We start from the raw sequence: 22,463 nt of genomic DNA on the forward strand, positions 1-22,463 counted from the left end.
TGAAAAACAGTAAATAACTGTAAATTACAGAAATGTCTAACAGTGTACATCCTGAAATATCTTTTATCTTGAATTCTGATTGATATGAATGTAATTACATTTTTTGGCGATTATAGAGCAATAGTTGTGCTGCTAGCTAATTTAGTTAGACAGAATTCGAAATTATTGTATCTATATAGAACATACAATATTTATAACACAGTCTAATTGCTTATTTTCTGTTATTATCTCAAAGCTGCTTCTCATCTCTTTTTTTTACGTGTGGTTTTATGTTTTGTGTTCTAGGTCCGGACAGCCACACCACAATGATGAAGGATGTAAAAACTCACACTCGGGTCATGAAACTCAAGCAGCAATCTCTGGAAGACAGGCTGAAAATGTGCTTAGTGGAGCTCAAGAAACTCTGCATCAGAGAGGCTGTAAGTCACTATTCACATATATGGGGTGCTAGCATGTTTTATCATGTTTTAATATGTACCTAACATCATTTGTCACAATGCTAGCATGTTTTAACAAGTTGCAGATGTGTTTTAGCATTGCTAGCTTGTTTTAACATGTTGTGCATTCAAATCATGTTGAAAGGTTGCATTTATTATTTATACACACATTTTTAGCACCACAAATTAATCGTAAATAGTTCGGCTGCCATATCAGTATTAGGCAGTAAAATCTCACCAATGTTATTGGTACCAGCATGAAAATAAAATGATCACCCTGATATATTAAAACCCACAAATTATGAATTATTTCAGTTTTTGATTCACTTCAAACATAAACTTGTTCAGACATAAGTTGATTGAACACACCTGACATCATAAATGTGACTGAAATGCAATAAGGTTGTTAGCATGTTTTAACAAGTTGCTAACAGATTTTATCAAAGTACTAGCATGATATAATCATGTTAGTCAGATTTACACCTTTATAACGTATTAACAAGTTAACATTGTAATATTTCAAACGTCTTTCAGGAATGTTTTACACATTACTAACGTGTCTAGCAAGCTGCTAGCAAGTTAATAGCTAATTATTAGCATGTTGCTAGCATGTTTTTGTATATCGATAAAATCTTGTAGCAAGTTGTTAAATTTTACTATTTTGCTAGCATGTATTAGCATGCCATAACTATCAAGCTTGATAATGTGGAGTAGATGAAACCAGACACTGTGAGATATAAAATAAATATTCATAATTGTTTAAAAGTTTTTTATGGTTTAATGTTCACAGACACTTGTACAATTTGATGTGTTTTTTAATAAAACAGCTACACTTTTGATTTAGTCATTTAAAATTTGACCTGTAACACATCATAACTACTAATTTTAGGACTGAATTCTGAGATTTGCTGCAAATGGACACCCACACAAATCCTGCAAAACACTCCTAAATAACTTAAAGTGGACTTCCACTGCATGCTGACACAATCGTGTAGATGACGTTCAATTTTCCATTGAAATAAATAGTATGTTAAATGGTTCAGGAAGCTTTTCAGCAAAAACCTACACATTCTAAAGAAGAATAGGATGACATTTGTTTTTAAATACCACAAAAATTAGTACTAAATGTTCATGATCTTCAGCCCCGAGGCTTTGTGGCGTATTAGTCCTCCTGGTAAGATGTTAAGTCACAGAAAATGCATCATTGTTTCCTGTTGGGGCTTGTCCAGGTGTTCTTCAGTGTCTGATGACACCTTTATGTCACAATAGTCTGAAGTCACGCCAGTGTGTGTATCATCTGAGCCTTACCTCTGTTGTGGCTTTTTAAAGAGCCGTGGGCTTGTGGTTTTTGTCTCCAAGAGAATTGTTTCTAAATGCATGCAGGCATGGATTTGGAGAAGATAGATGGCAGGTTTAGTTTGACAGGTAGGGCTCTTGGTAGGACTTAGGAAAGAGCCAAATATTTCAACAGGCTTGCATAATGTAGAGGTTGAAGGCTGTAACTTGTTCCGACTCGCTGGAAAGTTTCACACTGGAGAAACAGGAATTTTGGTTCAAGATAACCTGCTTGTGACTTTTAAATGTGATTAATAGAGTATAATCAATGTAATCATACTTAAAATTAAGCAGACAAATTAAAGATCTGCTTCACTGTCCAAAAGATTTTTGTAATACCAATCTTAAAGACTATTATATGCAGGGGTGTATGGTATATTATCATTTAGAGCCTTGTGATGTTGCAGACTGAAAGGCAGTCATAAAAAAGCTATATCATTTTGAATGTCCCTGAATTTAGGCGACATGGTGGCTCAGTAGTTAGCACTGTTGCCTCACAGCACGAAGGTTGCTGGCTCAAGTCCCAGCAGGGCTATTTGGCATTTCTGTGTGGAGTTTACATGTTCTTCCTGTGTTGGCAAGGGTTTCCTCCAGGTACTCTGGTTCGCCCCCACAGTCCAAACACATGCGCTATAGGTAGGGATGTAACGGTATCAGAATTTCACGGTACGGTAATACCTCGGTATGAATGTCACGGTACGGTATTTATTGAATCATTTACAGGAAAAAACAAAACTTATGAAAATACTCCAAAAAAGAGCCAAAAGTGTCAATGACATACAAATTAGCCATCTATCTGTAAGCTTTGAAACAGGAACTTCAATTTTAATAACAAAAAAAAATATTAAACCATGTAAAAAAAAAATTAAGTTTTTAATTTAGTATTGTTGAAAACTCATCACATTCAACATTTAATCACTCACTCACTTAGATAGAGATGGGTTTAAAGGAAAATTATCATATAAATATAATCTGGTAAAAGCTGGTATCTCTGGGCATTTACAATGTCCCCTGCAACAGAAAAAAAACCTCTCATTTGGTACTGAGGTTTCTGGGACAAGAGAGATATGACTTATATGACTTATTTCTCGAGCGCCGAAAACGGAGCTTTTTGAAAACGCTGGAGAGGCCGTTTTCATTCTAAAACCTGCTGCTCCGTCTCAGTGTGGATGATGGAAAACGGAGACATCTGAAAACGGAGGCGGGGCTGCAAACGTTCGCCTATCTGATTGGGGCTTTTCCTCAATATTAAGTAGCCCACACACAGTTCAGTCTCGCATCCTCTTCTTGTAAGTTAAGACTTCGCAAGTTTGATCAAGGCTGCAGTCTCCCCCTTCTCAGTTTGATATGGAAAACATACCGAGGACACGGGTAAATCTTCAAAGGGAACAGTGTACTTATAACTTCATTCACATCACCTTGGCTACGTTGTTTCACTTTCTCAACAATAAAATATAAACATGATTTAAGGAACTGCCTATTTCCTTTTTAATATTAGAAAACTTACAGACAGCAGAAATGTTGAGGCGTCGTGCTGCATATATGAGCGTCATCTTCACTGTGAGGATATTTATAACAAAACGGAGCCTATAACAACTACCTCCTTTCAATTTCAGTGAAAATACGAAACGCACCCTCACTTTTGTTGAATATCAGTTTTAATAATCGACAATTATAAAAGTATCACATACAATAAGTTTATACATTGTAGGAAATAAAGGCAAGCGATCAGTCAATGTACCTGGATTAATCATTAACTTATCTTTGCGCTTAACCAAAACATGTTACCCGTGAACAAGTAACTTAATAGATTCCAATGACCAAAGTCAGGGAATTGGCCTATGTCGTTAGATAAAGACAACAACATGAATGAAATATCACGTTTAGCAAATATAGTGAGATTAGATCCAGCGGAAGATGCTTGATGAGCAGTCCGACAAGCAGAGCTCTCATCTGGGTAGAATGCTGGAGCGCTTGCCCGAGAGTGTCTGTGGTCACGTGATGTGCGTTTTCAGCGTTTTGGTGTGGACGGAGAGCTGTTCAGAAACGCTGGGTAAAACGCGAGTGTGGACGCGGATCATTTTCATTCTACAACGCCGTTTTAAAACTAAAACGCACTCTTGTAAAAGGGGCCTTAGAGTTTTACAGCTCTTTTTGATCCCCGCTTCTAGCAGCACACTCCATTTCCGCATTACTGGATCTGTAGCGACAACAGACCGCAAGGGATGATGGGGATTGTAGTTTTCGCTACCTCCCGTTCGCTTCATTCGCCTGAGCAAATTTTCTCAGAAGACCTATAGTTTTACCGAGTCATGCGACTTCGGTAATATCGAAAAAAATTAATATTGCGGTATGACGGTATTTACAATACCGTTACATCCCTAGCTATAGGTGAATTAAATAAGCTAAATTGGCCATAGTGTATGTGTGTGAATGAGTGTGTATGGATGTATGTTTCCCATTACTGGGTTGCAACTGCAAGGGCATCCAGCTGTGTAAAACATATGCTGGATAAGTTGGCGACCCCCGATGAATAAACGGACTATGCCGAAAAAAAAAAAATGAATGTCACTGAATTTGGTTAATTTTAAATCATTTACTGTATTCACCTTATTCTCAGCTGACGAGCGGGCGCTGCCATTTGAATCTTTTTGTCTCGCGACTTCCGGTCACATTCACTTCCATTCATTTTTTAACGTTAACAACTGCTCGTTACGCTGCTTGATGTTGCAATTTAATATTTTCTTATTATAATATGCTACTTGGTCTGTATAGTCATGCAAACATTTGTTTGTTGAGCAAGTAGTTTGGCCATTTTCTGCCGTTTATTATTCCTTGTCATTTCTCCCATAGGCGACTAAAGCTCTAAGACAGATCAGATCAACTTCTAAGGAAGTTCTAAGACAATCGCAAAAACACGCGCACTTCCGCATTTTAGAATAAGGTCAATATAGTGTTTTAATATAGTGTCTGTGAATGTGTAATCGAAAAACACTGACAATTTAGCATATTACTATTGTTATTGCTACTACTAATAATTATATTAATAACTTTTATTATGTTCATTTATTCTATTTATTTGAAATATAATTCATTCATTTTCTTTTCGGCTTAGTCCTTTTATTAATCTGGGGTCGCCACAGCAGAATGAACCGCCTACTTATCCAGCATATGTTTTACGCAGCGGATGCCCTTCCAGCTGCAACCCATCTCTGGGAAACATCTATACACACTCACTCACACTCATACACTACGGACAATTTTAGCCTACCCAATTCACCTGTACCGCATGTCTTTGGACTGTGGGGGAAAATAGAGCACCCGGAGAAAACCCACACGAACGCGGGGAGAACATGCACACAGAACTTCACACAGAAACGCCAACTGACCTAGCCGAGGCTCGAATCAGCGACCTTTTTGCTGTGAGGCGACAGCACTACCTACTGCGCCACTGCGTTGCCTGAAATATAATCATAATTATATTAATATTTTTGAGTAAAAAATTACACAATTGTTTCTTTGTTTTCCTTTTAACTGAAATAATGAAAATAAAAATAAAAATCTTTTAAAAATATTAATAATAAAAGGAGGGTGACACGGTGGCGCAGTAGGTAGTGCTGTTGCCTCACAGCAAGAAGGTCGCTGGTTTGAGCCTTTGCCTGGTCAGCTGGCATTTCTGTGTGGAGTTGGCATGTTCTCCCCGCGTTCACAGGGGTTTGCTCCGGGTGCTCCGGTTTCCTCCACCGTCCAAAGACATGCGACACAGTTAAAATTATTAAAACCTGAAATTATTTGGATATCATTTTTGATTGCTACAATTGTATTTAACCATTCATACAGAATCCAAAAAACTACTAATTAATTTATAAAAATAATATTATTTCATAGGACCTGAACTGTAACTGTACTTTTGTATTTAGATTGCATTTAAAGTGAACTAACAGTCATCTAAAATTAATCTTTAAAAGCACTAATAGTTTAATAACACAGTTAAATTTAATCTTTAACAAATACTTTTTAACGTACTTGATGCATTTAAACTAATTTATAAAAAAGATTTTGAATTAAAATCAAATTAAACAGAAATCAATGTAATGCACTCTTTTCTTTCAGGAGCTCACAGGACATTTGTCCTCAGTCTATCCTCTATTACCTGGAGAAAAGCCTCCTCAGATTCGCCGGCGCATCGGAGCTGCATTTAAATTAGACGAGCCAAGCATCCTTCACAGAACTGAGGTAAAGTCCTGAACAATCAGCATGAAATCATTAGCCATGCTATCCTGTTAATATGAATGAGTGTAAATCTGATGATTGTGGCACACAGAACTCTGCGCTGAGCTCGGTGGAGGCTGATTTGGCTCTTCAGCAGCAGATCTATGTGGCGGCGCAGAGACTGTGCCAGGAGGAGCATCTCAGTAAGGGGGTGAAGAGGAGTCGACTGCAGCAGTACCAGCGAGAGGAGAGGAAACTCAAAGACCTTCAGGAGGCCGTTTTCAGACTGAGACTGGAACACGGACGATCCTCACCGCGGCCTGGCATAATCACACAGAGAGGTTAGAGAGTTAGAGCAGCTAAAATCGCCCCATCTCAAAAGGAAATGTATCTATTTTAGGTGTTAAAGAAGAAGCGAATTCATATGAAATTGATCAATGTTATTCATATGGAAATGTATGATTTTAAAAAAGAGGCAAACTTTAAACTCTACTTCTAATTGGGGTATGAGCAAATCTTGCTAAAATGTAAGAATACGATTGTACAGATTTAAATCAGCCACTATATTAAAACATTACACCATGACATTTCATTTGCTAATTGTTGGGATTCATTGCACTTTGATGTCACCGTACAGTGTGTTATCAGCTTCATTGTATTAAAGGTTTTTACGTTTATTATATAATATATATATATATTTTTTTTAATTAAGGTGCTTCAGATGACAGCTCCTTGTCAGACTCAGCTGTGCTTGAAGAGGGTAAGGGAATTTTTTTTCCTGAGTATACATTTGTAGTTATTTAATATTTGTTTGTATTATTTAACATGATTTAATATTTTTTTCATAATTATACATATTTTTAATGTGGTATACAATACTTTATTTAAATATATAAAAATAATGTACATTTGTAAATATTAAAAGTGAATGTAAATAAAATTAATTATATAATATATACTTCATATATATTACATATATTACATATGCTTTTACACTCTACACAAATAATATAAATCATTATACTTACTAGGGCTGCAAAATACATGGTTTTAGCATTGGTATCGTAATGTCTGTATCCACAATAGTCGCATCGCAAGATCTGCAATGTTGATTTGAGATTATAGTTGACCAGGAGCCACAGTCATTGAAGATTTTTGACATAATGGAACAAAAGTTAATTATTTAGATGTTTTGAGGCCTGTGACTGTATGAGCATATCAAATTAGATTAAAGCATACTGGCACAAGAAATTGTACCATTTTTAATTGTAATAAAATGTATTTTATTGAATTATTTTTACAATAACAGCTATGCTGTAAGGCTGCACAATATCCTCCTGAGACCCAAAGAATTTGTTCTTTTTTTCTTATTTCTGTGATTTCCTGCATTCTTTGGGTTAAAAAAAATCTACAATTTAGAGTTTTTACATTTTGTTTTTATTTTTAATTTTACAGCATGTTCACGGTAATGGACCACAGGACAAGCAACAAAACTGTACAGGAAATGGCTGTAAAGGGATATTAATCCAACGTTATTGTAACAAAGCCGTTTTTTCCTTTTGTATTGAAATTCCTGAAACAGATTAGTTTGAAAGAACTCAAGAAAAAGTCTGAAGCTGAAATCAAAAAAAGAAGTGGTGTTAATCCAAAACAAATTTAACATAAAAGCGATTTAAAACTAATTGTCATTCTCTAATTGTCTTTAATTGTCTGATTGTCAGACTCTATCAGAGTCTCCCTCAACTATTTTATAAAGAATCCTCTCTGCTTCAGTTCTGCCCCCTACATCATGCAGTCATCAGTTACATTAAGATGGTCCTGGTGTCCACTATAGTGGACATTTAAAATAATGATATTTTGAAACACATGTTAATAGCTTTAAAAGCTTAATGTATTGTTCCTGACACTTTAATAAACAAATATATGTAATAATAATAGTAAAAAACATTTAAAAAGCTAAACTTTACAAACCTCTCTCCTTCCCATTAAATGTGCTTTTTTGTATGTCGGCCATTTCGGATGCAGTGTAGGAAGTGGTACCTAGCATGCCAACCAATCAAATGACATATGACTAGAAAGCCCATGATGTCCTCTGAACAGTACAACAGGACTTGACAGAATAGGTCAAAAAATTCAAAGAAAATTCATGAAAATGCAATGTTCACTACAGAGGACACAAGTTAATGGGCAGGGTCTCAGGAAGATATATCATTTCAGCACCGATATCGCAATGTGTGCACCTGCAATAGTCACATCGAATAGATATGCAATGTTGATTTGGGACTGGGTTGATGCAGAGTTTATTCACAATGGAGTGAAATTTTATCATTTGCATGTTTTTAATGCCTGAGAGAGATTAAAGTATTCCTGGACACAAAAATGTTATTAAAATTAGAAGTTGAATACAGAATAGTTTTATTGAATTAGATATACAGTAAAGACTCTGCAGTGTAATTTCTACATTTACAAAACCATAAAGCATCGACTGTTTATTAAACTTTCCTTTTATTTTATTGTATTTATCATATGCTTGTAATTTGTTTATTACATTTTATGCATGTTCACTCTCTTACAGAATCATCTTAATCAATCAAAATGAATACATTTGGTAACACTTTAGGGACCAATTCTCACTATTAACTATTTGCTTATTAGCATGCATGTTATTGAGATGCTGGTTAGTGCTTATTAGTACTTCTGAACTACATGTTCTGCATGATCTTATTAGATATCCCTGATCCTACTCAATACCTAAATACTGTAATTACTATTAATAAGGAGCTAATTAGGAGTTTATTGAAGCAAAAGTCATAGTTACTTACTGTCATAGTTATCTTAAAATAAAATGTGACAATAAATTCTGTCAAAATAGTGCTATTTAATCATTTAGTGAAATTATTATATATACAGTATGTCGCATAAACTACATCGTAATGTCAGATTTTTCCCATATCGTGCAGCCCTCCTATGCAGTGCTATTTTACATTAATTTACATTATTAAACTTCTGTACCAGAAATCTTACAAAATAGTTGTATAAGTCATCTGGTGCAATTCTATTCATGTCACAAAATATATTTCAGAAAAACAAAACATTGAAATGTCAGACTTTTCCAGTATCATGCAGTCCTAATACTTACTATTATATTCATGAAATAGAATTTATTAACATTTAAAAATGAATCATTGCACTTTACTCAATGCATTCTTTATTTTATAGAAATAATCATATTCAGGGAAAAAAATTGTGTAATTTACACAACTATCATGAATTGAAATCATCTTTCTCGTGTTTCAGATGAACTGTCCTCCCAGCTCTCCTCAGAGCCTCCCTCAGCTCCTGCTGTCGACTTTTACCCTCCGCCTATAGTCATCTCTCATGTTGCTCCTCATGCACCTGTGGGCCCCTCATATCGGCCCCTTCAGCCCCTTTCCTATCAAACCCCTCCCCAATCCCTGGAGAGCCTGCACACCTGCCAGAGTCCAGAGAACGACCCTGCACCCATCCAAAACTCACCCTGGACAGAGAGCAGTTTAGACCAGCCCTATCAGAAAATGAAAAGATCTCCCTCTGTCAAATCCAGGTATATCTATCTGCAATCGGGAAGATGTCTTTTAAAAGAAGTCTGTTCTGCTGCATTTATTTGATTAAAAAGATAGTTGAATCTGTAAAATTGTGAAATATTATTACAGTTTAATATAACTGTTTTGTTATTAATTGTAGTTTCCATTTTTATTTATTCCTGTGTTGAATTTTCAACATTATCACTCCAATATTCAATGTATCATAATGCTGATTATCAGTTACATTCATTCTTATTATTATCACTCTTGAAATCTATTCAGCTGCATTATATTATTGAGGAAGTGTTAACACAGTAATATTCAAAAGTACCATTACAAATGTATTTTATTTTATTCATCAGGACATGTTCAGCTGTTCAAGTGAAATTAAATAAATGACATTTTAAATAAAAAAAAACTATAAAACTATGATTTCAACATTAGAAATTATAAGAATTGTTATTAATGATTGAGTAGCAATAATAATTGATCATATTAGAGAAAATCAGCATATAATACTAATTTCTGAAGGATCATCATCCAATGCAAAAAAAAATGCTGGGTTCCACACAATTCTTTTATATTGTCCCAACACAAATCAATTAAGTTAACTTGAGTTAATTTAAGTTTATTGAACATAAAACAATGAAGCTGTCACAAAAAAAAATTCAAGAATTGTGTTGATTTAGCTCATTAAACAAGTTGTGTGGCACTAAAGATGCTTAGTAATCACAAGAGTAAATGACATTAAAAAAACAAATGTAAAAATAAAAAATGTAATGTCTGAGCTGAAAATGTCTGAGAATGTCCTGATTAAATCATTCCATTCTATCCTATACATCAATTTCTCAATGTATGTGTTTTTATATAGTTGTTTTATATTGCTGAAAGACTAAACTGTATTATTATGTTTTTTTTTATATTATTTATTTATTTGATTTGTTTTTCATAAATTTTCCCCCCTATTTTCCACGGTTAAATAAAGAAACATATGTAAAATAAATGACAAGAAAATGCAAAAAAATGCAATGTCTTGTATCTCAAACTTGCATCTCCTTTACTTCTTTTTCATGGATTATTTATTGTAAAAACCCCAAATGATTTATGACCTCTACAAAGCAGCTTTGACTCACCTGGTCATTAAGACGTCACATAGTCATTTTGGGGTGGGTTTGACCACACCCCTGTTCTATAATGGCTTTTAAGGCTGATTTATGGAGCACGTGTTGTTACCAGTAGAGTATGTCATCAGGAAACTGCAGCTCTACTGTGTCAGTTTTGTCTTTGTAATTGTAAATGATTGTTTTTGTTTTTTTCCACACATCTGCAGTCCTTCTACCCCCACGTTGCCTTCTATAGAGGTCTGTCTTGCGGATGCTGGAATCCCATTGCAGATACCTACACATGCTGCCCTGAAACACACACAGTCCTGCAGCGCACCTTCCACTCCAGAGATGCATCTGCGCAGAAGACAATCCCTCAGGTCTGCCTCAAAATACTTTTAATAAAGAGTGACTTTTAAAAGTTTGTCAGGAAGATGTTTTACAAAGAAATCTGTTGTCTCTCACCAAAGCTGCATCTATTTGATTAGTAAAAAGTGTAATATGTTGTTATAATTATGCAAATGTTTATACAGTGAAATGTTTTTATTATAACATTCATTATATTAAATTAAATGTTATTATATTTTAATTAAGTAACTATTTAAAATATGTTGAAGTGTAATACATTCATGTAACGCAAAGCTAAATTGTCGCTGTACTGTTTTTAGTGTTACATGGTTCCTCAGAAAAAATTCGGATGTTGATTTATTTGAGGATTCGAGACATCAGTTTTTATTTGAAAGGCAATTCTTTAATAACACTACAACAAAAAAAATGTTTTAAAATCTGATTCATTTACATTTTCAACCGAACATTTAAACACACTTTGTTAATGTTCCGAATTTATTAGAATCGAGGTCGAACAGGCAAGGGTCATAAACAGGAGCAAAACAATATCACAAGGATAATCCAATAATCGTGGTCAAAATACAGGCGAAAGGTCAGACTAGGCGGCAATGAATCAGAACGAGGAATAAGGCTAGGATCAAAAACAAAACACAAGACGCAAGTATTGAAACAAGACGCATTGTGTGAATGTAGGGGAGGTGTATTTATAGTCCTTGTAATCAGTGTAGATGAGCAGCAACTGTGTCTGTGTGTAAAGGTCCAGATTATTGTCAGCTGTTGCAAGAGTTGATGTGAGGCAGAGAGTTCTGGGAGTTGTAGTTCATTAGGAAGTAATCTCCGACAGAGAACACACCGCTGGCGATTGCAATGGACTACAGGAAATTAAACTTAATTTTAGAAAAATTTTCTCAGTTGTAGCATTAGTATTACTTTTACTTACCATAATTATAAATAGTTTTTTAAAGATTCAGTTTTGTGAATGTAAACAAATCATTGAATACTAAATTTTTTTTCTGTGTTATATAATAAATAAAACATTTTTAAATAATGGAAAGAATATTTAATTTGTTTGATTTTTTTATGATTTCTTTGATGATTAGTTCAAAGTACACATGAAATCAAAACTAACCGTTTTGATTTTGCTAGTGCACAATGCTATTTTTGTGTTATTATATGGTAAGAAAAAAAAAGTTTGGTCTTGTAACCTAAAATTGAAATCTGAAAATGCACTTCCTGTTTGTTTTCAGTTAAATTCTCAGATTACAATTGTTTATAAGTATTTTGGGTGTGGTTAACATACTTAACCACGCCCCTCCATCTGTCAGTTTGACAGCGCTATGATAGAAATGGTGAGGAGGAGGTGTCTGTTAGGTTGTTATAACTCTCCCGAAACCTTTTCCCATTTTTTATGAATGAAATGCCTACTTTACTACATCCAATCACCAATACACCCACTGCTTTCTCCTTTAATACTCCATTTCTCTATTTACTGTGTCACAATACAGAAAAAAAACGGTTGCAGCTTCCGGTTCATGCAGGCTTTAAAAGAACAGCATTTATTTGAAATAAAAATGCTCAAAACATTAATTTGTTACCTTTAAATTGCAGCGTACGCCTCAGATCACATGTGTTTCATGAACATTATTGCCACCTCAGATAAACAGAAACATATTTCTTCTCACTTTGACAGACTTCCTATCACCGAACCCAACCATTATCAGCCCGAGCCGGTTCGTGGGCGCTTGAAGGGCCCCAGAAGACGCTTGACGGAATTCGCAGTGTCATCATCCGATTATTCCCAGATGCGACTGAATGTAGGAAACCCTGTATACTACTCCAGCTCAGAAGACAGCAACTCTGAGCACTCTTTCCAGTCATACGCCAGCTCGCCCTGCCAGGAGCACCCAGGAGAACTTCCATGGACTCACCAATCCCAATACGGCTACCAATACGCCAGCCTCGCCGACAACCAAGTGCCACAAAGATGCTCACCTACGCACTTCTACAAGAACACTCAATACCAATCCTCACCTAGTTTCACAAGGGGCTACATAGAGGACGGATGGGGTCATGCTTTAGAAATGGACAGCGGGAGGTCGTATGTTAACCACCAGGCTCCTGTTTATTCTTCCAATGGTCACTATGAGTATTACTGTGAGGCTCTGCCATCGCAGCAACGGAGTTGTAGGTTGTTACCCGCCCATGTGAAACTGTCTCGGGCCCCTTCACTCAGAGAGTATCCTCATCACCCCAGCCGAGGCCTGCCCAGGCAGGTTGTGTCAGAGGAACTCAAATCATGGCATCAACGCAGCCAATTTCGACCGCCTCGACCACAATCGCTGGATCGGAACAGACAAGGAGCGCTCCGTATCCGAAATGTGCCTGGGCAAGAGTCCCCACTTTCACTTTCCCAACACCACAGGTACCAGGAACAACAGGTAAATATACGTTCTTCACAGTCACTACGAATAAATGGGTGGAAAAGGTATTGAGAATGTTTTAAAAAGTCTAAATATGTTACAGTCTTGGTTCTTGACTAAGTTGAACACAAGGGGCATAGCAACCCAGGATCACAAAACCAGTCTTAAGTGTCAATTTTTTGGAAATTGAGATTTATATTCCTCCTGAAAGGTGACGCAGTGGCGCAGTAGGTAGTGCTGTCGCCTCACAGCAAGAAGGTTGGTGGCTCGAGCCTCGGCTAGGTCAGTTGGCGTTTCTGTGTGGAGTTTGCATGTTCTCCCTGCGTTTGCGTGGGTTTCCTCCCTGTGCTCCGGTTTTCCCCACAGTCCAAAGACATTCGGTACAGGTGAATTGGGAAGGCTAAATTGTCCGTAGTGTATGAGTGTGTGTGTGGATGTTTCCCAGAGATGGGTTGCAGCTGGAAGGGCATCCGCTGCGTAAAACAAGTGCTGGATAAGTAGGTGGTTTATTCCGCTTTGGTGACCCCAGATTAATAAAGGAACTAAGCCGAAAAGAAAATAATTGAATGAATGTCTCCTGAAAATTGAATAAAGAGCGTTCTCCTGATGTCTGGTCTGTAGGATAGGACAATTTTTGGCCAAGATAAAACTATTTGAAAATCTGGACTCTGAGGGTTCAAATAAATCTAAACATTGAGTCGATTACCTTTAAAGGTGTCCAGATTTTTTTCCCAGAGTTCTAAGCAATGCATATTCCTAACCAAAACCTTTTGAAAATTACTAAGCAAAGTTTTGATTTACAGCATTTACAGTAGGACATTTACAAAGGTTTTTTATGGAAGATGATCTTTACTTGACATTTGGCATACATGTATTTAAAATACAGTGCATTTTTGGCTATTCTCACAAATATATCGGTGCAACAAAAGAGGTTTTGTGGTCCAGGTTCACAAATATGTAACTGTCTTGGCTCTTTAAATGCCATCTAGCTGTGTATCAATCTGTTGGGAGAGGAATTTCCAGAAAATGTAGATCAGTTGGGCACTGCCCGGGCCTGTCTGAGGGATGGGGAAAAGTTCATTGCGTCAAAGTGAGATCACTGCATGATTTAGGTGTGGTGTTCAGCTATGAAAGAGCTTTTGATTCTAATTAATTTTGGGAATGGCACACAAACAGAACACACAAATCATAATTGTCGTTTTCTTGCTTACGGTTGCCGAGAAATCTGTTCAGAAGTTTGAGCTTGGTTTTTAAATGTTTTTAACTGAAGTATCTTATGTCCACCAAGTCTGCATTTGTTTGATCAACAATATTGTGAATTTTACTATGCGTCTGATTTTGATTGCTTTATTCTAATTGGTTGATGAATATTAAAGGTGTTCATTTTTGTAAACTGCACAGTTAAAGTGGTTCCAGACAGGATGTGATATTTCTGTATCACCTCACCAAATGTTTGAGTTGTTTTAAATAGTCAGCAATAGGAAAATAACTCCAAACAAACAAATTATGTTATTTCTTCCCCAAATATTTAGATTTTGGTCAGATTTTTGATTATCTATTTTCAGAGATTCATAAAATTGTATTTAAAAAAAGTTTGTCCTTTACTTTTCCTTGAAAAATCATGACTCTAATTTAAGGATGATATAGAGCTTTAGAAATGTCTTAACTGTGACTTCTGATCAATTTGATGCATCCTTGCAGAGTGTATGCAAGTGTCAACTAAATCCCCTAATGTTTCACAGTTTTGATTGAGTTTTAGCACATCAATGAGGAGATGAAATTTGTGAAATGTGGAAACCATCAAAAATGTTTCATAATAATAAAACAAATGAGAATTTACATTACTAATGACTTCTTTTGTAATAAAAAACACGTTTAGACAACAACGAGATGCTACTGTCACACAAGGAAATAAAATCTAATGATGCAACCAGTTGCTTTTTCCTCCCAGCTTTCCCACAATTATGGATAAACTGGAAATATCAGGGTATTTTTAAACTGTGATTTCCTGGATAATCTGTTTAAGGGAGTCAAAAGAACATTTCTGTGTACTTCTCAAATATGAATTTAGTCAGAATATGTTAACAAAATGTATGTAAAATCTTAAAAAACTCATGAAATAATAAGAAGCGACTCCAAAAGTCATGGAAGTTGCAACATGGAATTCTTGGGCCTGTTTAAAATGGATAACAACTGTTTCATTGTAAGTCATAACCCTCACACCCTCACAAAAACTGCACAAACATGATTTCACTTACACACACCGCTGAAGAAACTTCACCTCAGAAAGATAACAGTGAAAGCCCTCTCATTCTCCCTCAATACTTCATCAGATGGATCACTTGCTCACTTTGATTTTATTTGTATTGACATACAGACAGCTATGCATTCCTCTCAGAGTTTTCCACACGGTCATGAACTTCCCAAATAATACAACAGTGGAGTGGGAAAACATGCAGTCAAGGTTACTCTGCTGTTTAGATCCATTCAAGTTCACCATGGCGAAAGTGTGTGAACCTGATATGTAGGTGAACATTTCATTCCTCAGGGACAAAAGCTTGATTATTGAAGGGAAGGAAATGGTGATAGCGGCCCGGCCCATTACCTCCTTTATTTCTCTATAGAGAGCCAGAGAAGTTGTTTGGCCAATGCACTTCTGTGCTAGATTTAGTATCTCCTCAAGCGACATTTTAATAGTTGGCGTGTTCCCAATTGAAATCAATAGTTCCCTTTGTTAGCTTCTCTTCTCATCCCAATCACCCCCCCCTCCCCCCACAAAATTGCAAGGTATTAAGGGGCAATAATACACTGGTATTGTTGTATGTAGAATTGCATACGCTGCGGTGTCAGTCAGCAAACCACAGTCATTTGTTGAGATGCCGGAAGGATGATTGTTAATAACACTTTTTTGATCCATTACTAATTGCAATACTGGTAAATTGAAGGTCTGCATTACCATCAAAAGTCACAAAGAGACTTGCTGGTGTCATGTTGCTCATTTAAAGCAGTAGTTTTGCTTAACGATAAGGAGTATTATTAGTATAGTTAAATAAAACCAAAACTTTTATTAAATGGAAGTTATCTGCTTAGGCTCGTTTTGGTGTATAAATCTGTTTTGATTCATTTATTCATTCATTTTCCTTCGCCTTAGTCCATTATTAATAAGGGGTCGCCATAGTGGACTGAACTGCCAACTATTCCAGCATATGTTTTACGCACCGGATGCCCTTCCAGCCGCAACCCAGTACTGAGAAACCATTTTCTTGGGTACTCATACTTACACACTACGGCCAATTTAGTTTATTCAATTCACCTAAAGCGCATGTGTTTGGACTGTGGGGGAAATTAGAGCACCCGGATGAAACTCACGCCAACACGAGGAGAACATCTAAACTCCACACAGAAATGCCAACTGGTCCATCCAGGGAACTTCTTGCTGTGAGGTGACAGTGCTAACCACTGAGTCACCATGCTGCCTGTTTTGATTTACACATAAATTATTTTTTTTTATCATTTTACTATCATTTTACTATCAATCAACTATTAATATGTAAATTTGAGTATGAATCATTATTTTTACTTAGAATTTTACCTGAACTGAAATAAAATGAAATACGTTAAAATATCTAATAAACTTATCTCTCATTTATATTTTCATCTTCCTGACCTAAAATAACTTAAATAAAAAAATCACCATGATCTATAAAGTCTATTTTAACAAAAACTAAATAAATTACAAATAACACAACTATTTAAAGCCATTAAAGTGATAAATTTATTGCAAAAAAATGTTTTTATTTTTTTAAATCTAGATGTTCCTCAAGGACACTAAAATAACACCAGCTTTGATGCTTCAAAAAGAGCTGTGTTCATTCATTTATTCAATTTCTTTTCGGCTTAGTCCCGTTATTAATCCGGGGTCACCAGAGTGGAATGAACCGCCAAATTATCCAGCACATGTTTTTATGCAGCTGATACCCTTCCAGCTGCAACCCATCTCCGGGAAACATCCATACACACTCACTCTCATACACTACGGACAATTTAGCTTACCCAATTCACCTGTTCCGCATGTTTTTGGACTGTGGGGGAAACCGGAACACCCGAAGGAAACCCACGCGAATGCAGGGAGAACATGCAAACTCCACACAGAAATGCCAACTGACCCAGCCAAAGCTTGAACCAGCGACCTTCTTGCTGTGAGGCGACAGCACTACCTACTGCGCTACAGTGTCGCCCAAAAGAGCTGTGTATTAAACATAATTTGAAAAGGAAATAAAAAGTACTTGACGAAATGTTGAAAAATCTCAATCATTCATAGGTATATAAGAAAATGAACAGCACTAGATATGTAACTTTTAATCAAAAGTTTGCAGGTTCAAGTCCCAGTACCAGTACCAACATGAATTGAAGTTGTGGGACTTGTGGGACATGAATTGAAGTGTGTGTGTGTGTGTAATGTATGTATGCTAACCGGGCACTTTATTAGGTACACCTTACTAGTACCGGGTTGGACCCTTTTTTGCCTTCAGAGCTGTCTTATTCCTTCATGACATAGATTCAACAATGATAGCATCACGCAATTGCTGCAGATTTGTCGGTTGCACATCCATTATGTGAATCTCCCATTTCATCACATCCCAAGGGTGCTCTATTAAATTGAGATCTGGTGACTGTGGAGGCCATTTGAGTACAGTGAACTCATTGTCATGTGACATCAGCCTGAGATGATTCATGCTTTATGACATGGCACGTTATCCTGCTGGAAGTAACCACCAGAAGATGGGTACAGCAACAATACTCAGATTAGGCTGTGGCAGGAGCTGACAGGAGTGGCACCCGGTGTGGTCTTCTGCTGTTGTAGCCCTTCCACCTTAAGGTTCAATGTGTTGTGCATTCAGTGATGCTCTTCTGCATACCTCGGTTGTAACGAGTGGTTATTTGAGTTACTGTTGCCTTTCCATCAGCTCAAACCAGTCTGGCCATTCTCCTCTGGCCTCTGGCATCAGCAAGGCATTTGCACTCACAGAACTGCCGCTCACTGAATATTTTTTCGGACCATTCTGTCTATGTCCTAGAGATGGTTGTGCGTGAAAATCTCAGGAGATCAGCAGTTTCTGAAATACTCAGACCAGCCCGTCTGGAACAAACAACCATGGCAAACAACCATGTGGGTGTTTTCACTTCTCAGTTAAAATGTGTGTGCGCACTTAGATGAGTCAAATGCAGAGGACCAATTTGGAAACATACTTGATTGCTCAGTTCTTTTTAAAAGTGAAAGTATTTTGCCATCCTAACTATAGATCTATGTCAGTGACCCTATCACACCATATTTTTGAGTTGCGACATATCATTCAAATCAATCCCCAACACAAACAGTTATGCGGGTGCTAGTGTTATTCTGGTGGGAGTCGGGTAATTTACACTACAGTTAAAAATGTGCAATCGGACACCTGGAGAATGCAGAGCTCATGCACCAACAAGTCCCATAACAAGTGATTGAAAATTCCCTGTGGAATAAATTTAGGAACAAATGCCTCCAAGACACAAGTAAAATGAAGAACTGAAGTTGTGCAACGAGATATATCCACTTATTTAGAAATTGAACAGAAACCACTGGAATCTCAACCCACAAACTTGCATGATTTTCCGTTGGTTGCTCACACTTGGTTTGATTAAAATAAACAGTTTTGTTTCGATTAGTTTAAATGTGAACACTGCCATGCAAAACTTGGTGCAAGAAACAAACTTATAAAAATATTTTCCAAACAAAATCTGACCAAAAACATCCAATTGAAACCAATCACTAGACGTGGCGTCACAAACAAACTAACAGGAAACATTCTGTTCCTTAAAAGGTGTTCAAATGTTTGCATGTAGCGTTATTAAAATAATGTTAAATACTAGAGCTGGGCCGATAAACGATATTATATTGAATCGTGATAAAATTTATGTCAACAACAATAAGCTCTCTGCTTTTTTACTTTTTATTGATCTAAGAGCCAATCACACAGCAGAAATGTGCAACAATGGGAATCTAAAAGTCTGTTAGTATTAGAGATGTACCAAATTTTCAGCAACCAAAAATTTATCAGCCAAAAAATTGTTATGCCATTTAATAGAAGCTCTAATTTTCGTGGCTTCAGTCTTTGTTGGGGTACTCTTTTAACTGGTAGCATTTACAACTGATATTGAAATATATATCGTTATCATTCAATATGGAAAATAATTAGCAAGATTGCATTTTTGCAATATTGCCCAGCCCTATTCTATCCTATAATTATCCTTTGGGAAAGTCCCGGATTTATCAGGTGTCACTACAGAATGAACCACCGATAATATTCTAATAAAGTACAAATAACATTTTGAAAACAGTAATATAGCAAGAGAATAAAAACATTTTGAATAAAGTTATTATAACCAGAAAAACATTTTTTTAAAAACAGGAGGTCCAAAGAACCTTCCACAATAACATTTTTATAACTTATTGAGAACATCAGGAAAATGTTCTTTGAACATTAATATAACGTATATGGAATGTTTTAATAACATTTTAAATAGCTTTCTGAGAGCATTAATATAACAGGAGACTGAAACATTATAAAACATTTAGAAAAACATTATTTTAACCAAAAAATAAAGTTAATATGTTTAGAACATTCTTAGAGCATAAAAAATAAGGATATGTAACTTAATAGGAGTGTTAAAAGTTTTGTGAAGTGCTTTGAAATGTGCATTTTTATTCAGTATTTGATGTAATCTCAACTGAAACATGAAGAGAGGGTGGGACGTGAACAATTTTGTGTTTAATAGACATCTAATAGACATCTAAACATAGTAATTTTGGCTAAAACAAGGCTAAACTTGGGCTGTCAGTGAAAATCTAATTGACATCTAAGAAAAACCCAATACTAGACTAAATGTCAAATAGACAGATTAGACAGACTTTATATGTGTAGTCATTCAATTCTGTTTATTTGATGACTAGTCTAGTTTTGGCCTATTCTTAGGCGTCTATTAGATTTTCACCGACAGGCCAAATTTAGCCTTGTTTTAGCCAAGATGATTATGTTTGGACGTCTATTAGGCATCTATTAGACATCTTTTAAAAACAAGAAAATGTTTGCTGGGCTACTTTAAACTGGACTTTTAATCATAAATCCATTAAAAGTGTGTTATAAATAAAACATATACTTTTTGTAAATTATAATCTCCTAATAAAATATTATAATTTGTCTGAAAATGTAAATCATAAAAGCTGTTTAATTTATGAGGCTGATTTGTTTTGTAACTTTAAGTCATTTTTAAAAATGGTAATGTGAACCAGGACCAAAACAAATCAAGAAAAACCGAACTACAAGTGTGAACAGGCCTTTACCCATTTCATCTTGGATCATCCTTTAAATACATTTACAGTTGAAATCAGACATTTTCATACACTGTATAAAAAGGCACATAACCATAAAAAAGTTAATGTCACTAAACTTTCTCTTTTAGGTAAATTAAGATTATCAAATTAGTTTCAGTTATGCTTAATAGCAGATTAATGAGAGAGGTATTTTTTTGAGAAACTGTTAAAACTTTTCTTAAAAGTCAAGTTTACATACAATAAGATTATAATGTCTCTGAAAAAGCTCAGATAATAGTGTCAAGGTTTTAGAAGTTTTGTGTTTGGCTAATTGATAACATTTGAGTTAATTGGAGGCACAACTGTAGAATACTGTAGAAACCTCAAACACTCTGCTTCCTTGTGTGACAACATGGGAAAATCAACAAGCCAGAATCAACAAAAAAGCCAGTTTAATTTTGCTAAATTACTCAGTCAAAAAGAACAATTTTTGGAGACATGTCCTGTGGTCTGATGGAACTAAGATTAAACTGTTTGGCCATAATGACCAGTGTCACATTTAAAGGACAAAGGCGAAAGCTTACAGGTCTAGGAACACCATCCCAATTGTGAAGTATGGGGTGGCAGCATCATGTTGTGGAGCTGTTTTGATGTAGGAGGGACTGGTCCACTTCACAGCATAGATGGCATCATGAAGAAAGAACATTATGTAGAAATACTGAAGCAACATCTCATCAACATTAGCTAGGAAATAAAAACTAGGCCACAAAGGAATCTTCCAAACAGACCATGACCCTTAGCATACTGCCAAATTAGTTAAAATGTGCTTTAAGAACAACAGAGTGAATGTTTTGAGTGGCCATCACAAAGCCCTGAACTCAATCCTATAGAAGATTTGTGGGCAGAGTTGAAAAACTTGTGTGAGCAAGAAAACCAACAAATCTGACTCAGTTACACAAATTCTGTCGGGAGGAATAGGCCAAAATTCCTTCAAACTATTGTGAGAAGCTTGTGGAAGATACCCAAAACATTTGACCAAAGTTATACAGTTTAAAAGCAAAGCTAAAAAAATACCAAGGGAATGTATGTAAACTTTTGACTGTCTAAAAATTAATAAAAAACTCTCAAAAAATATTTCTCTCATTATATTGGCATTTAGCATAATTCAATGATTTAGGTAATCCTAACTGACCTAAAATAGTAAACGTTTAGTACGATTTACCACCAGACATTTTTTTTTTAAATGCGTATGTTCCTTTTTTTAGAGTGTATGTAAACTTCTGGTTTCAGCTGTAGATGTTATATCGGCATATCAGCAATGCGCGTGACTCTCATACAGTATGCTTCATTCCTAAATCATGTCATACAATGATTTACAGAGTCATGTGTTTCAAATGCAAAGACAGCTGTTGTGTCTCGAACACTACTGCTCACATATCTTATTTAAATATCCATGGAACTTTAAACTCTCTACATGCTGTTCAAGAAAATAAATGCATAGAAAGGTTATAAGAATACACAGTGAGCTCCGTGATTTACGACCCAGCTGTTGTGTAACAGAAAGCCAGATTTCTGACACACCTTCAGTCAACACTACAGAGCTGCTGATTGTGCAGTCACTCCCTAGTCCCGTTTACTATTAAGTGAAGATGCAGTGAATGGTTACTATAATGTTAAACCAGTGCAAACAGATTTCC

The 22,463-nt window shown here is 35.9% G+C and overlaps 1 protein-coding gene across 2 annotated transcripts in view; it reads left to right on the forward strand.

Moving 5' to 3' along the window:
• inavab (innate immunity activator b) overlaps positions 1-22,463 on the forward strand; it is a 45,036-nt gene that overhangs the window by 22,198 nt on the left and 375 nt on the right. For both annotated transcript variants that reach the window (XM_005169303.6, NM_001080005.1), the window contains 7 exon segments: positions 286-419; positions 5,886-6,008; positions 6,097-6,325; positions 6,697-6,744; positions 9,282-9,567; positions 10,878-11,030; positions 12,689-13,436. In XM_005169303.6, coding sequence (XP_005169360.2) covers positions 286-419; positions 5,886-6,008; positions 6,097-6,325; positions 6,697-6,744; positions 9,282-9,567; positions 10,878-11,030; positions 12,689-13,436 — 1,721 coding nt within the window.

This window comes from Danio rerio, chromosome 11, assembly GCF_049306965.1.
Source record: "Danio rerio strain Tuebingen ecotype United States chromosome 11, GRCz12tu, whole genome shotgun sequence".
Lineage (NCBI taxonomy): Eukaryota > Metazoa > Chordata > Actinopteri > Cypriniformes > Danionidae > Danio > Danio rerio.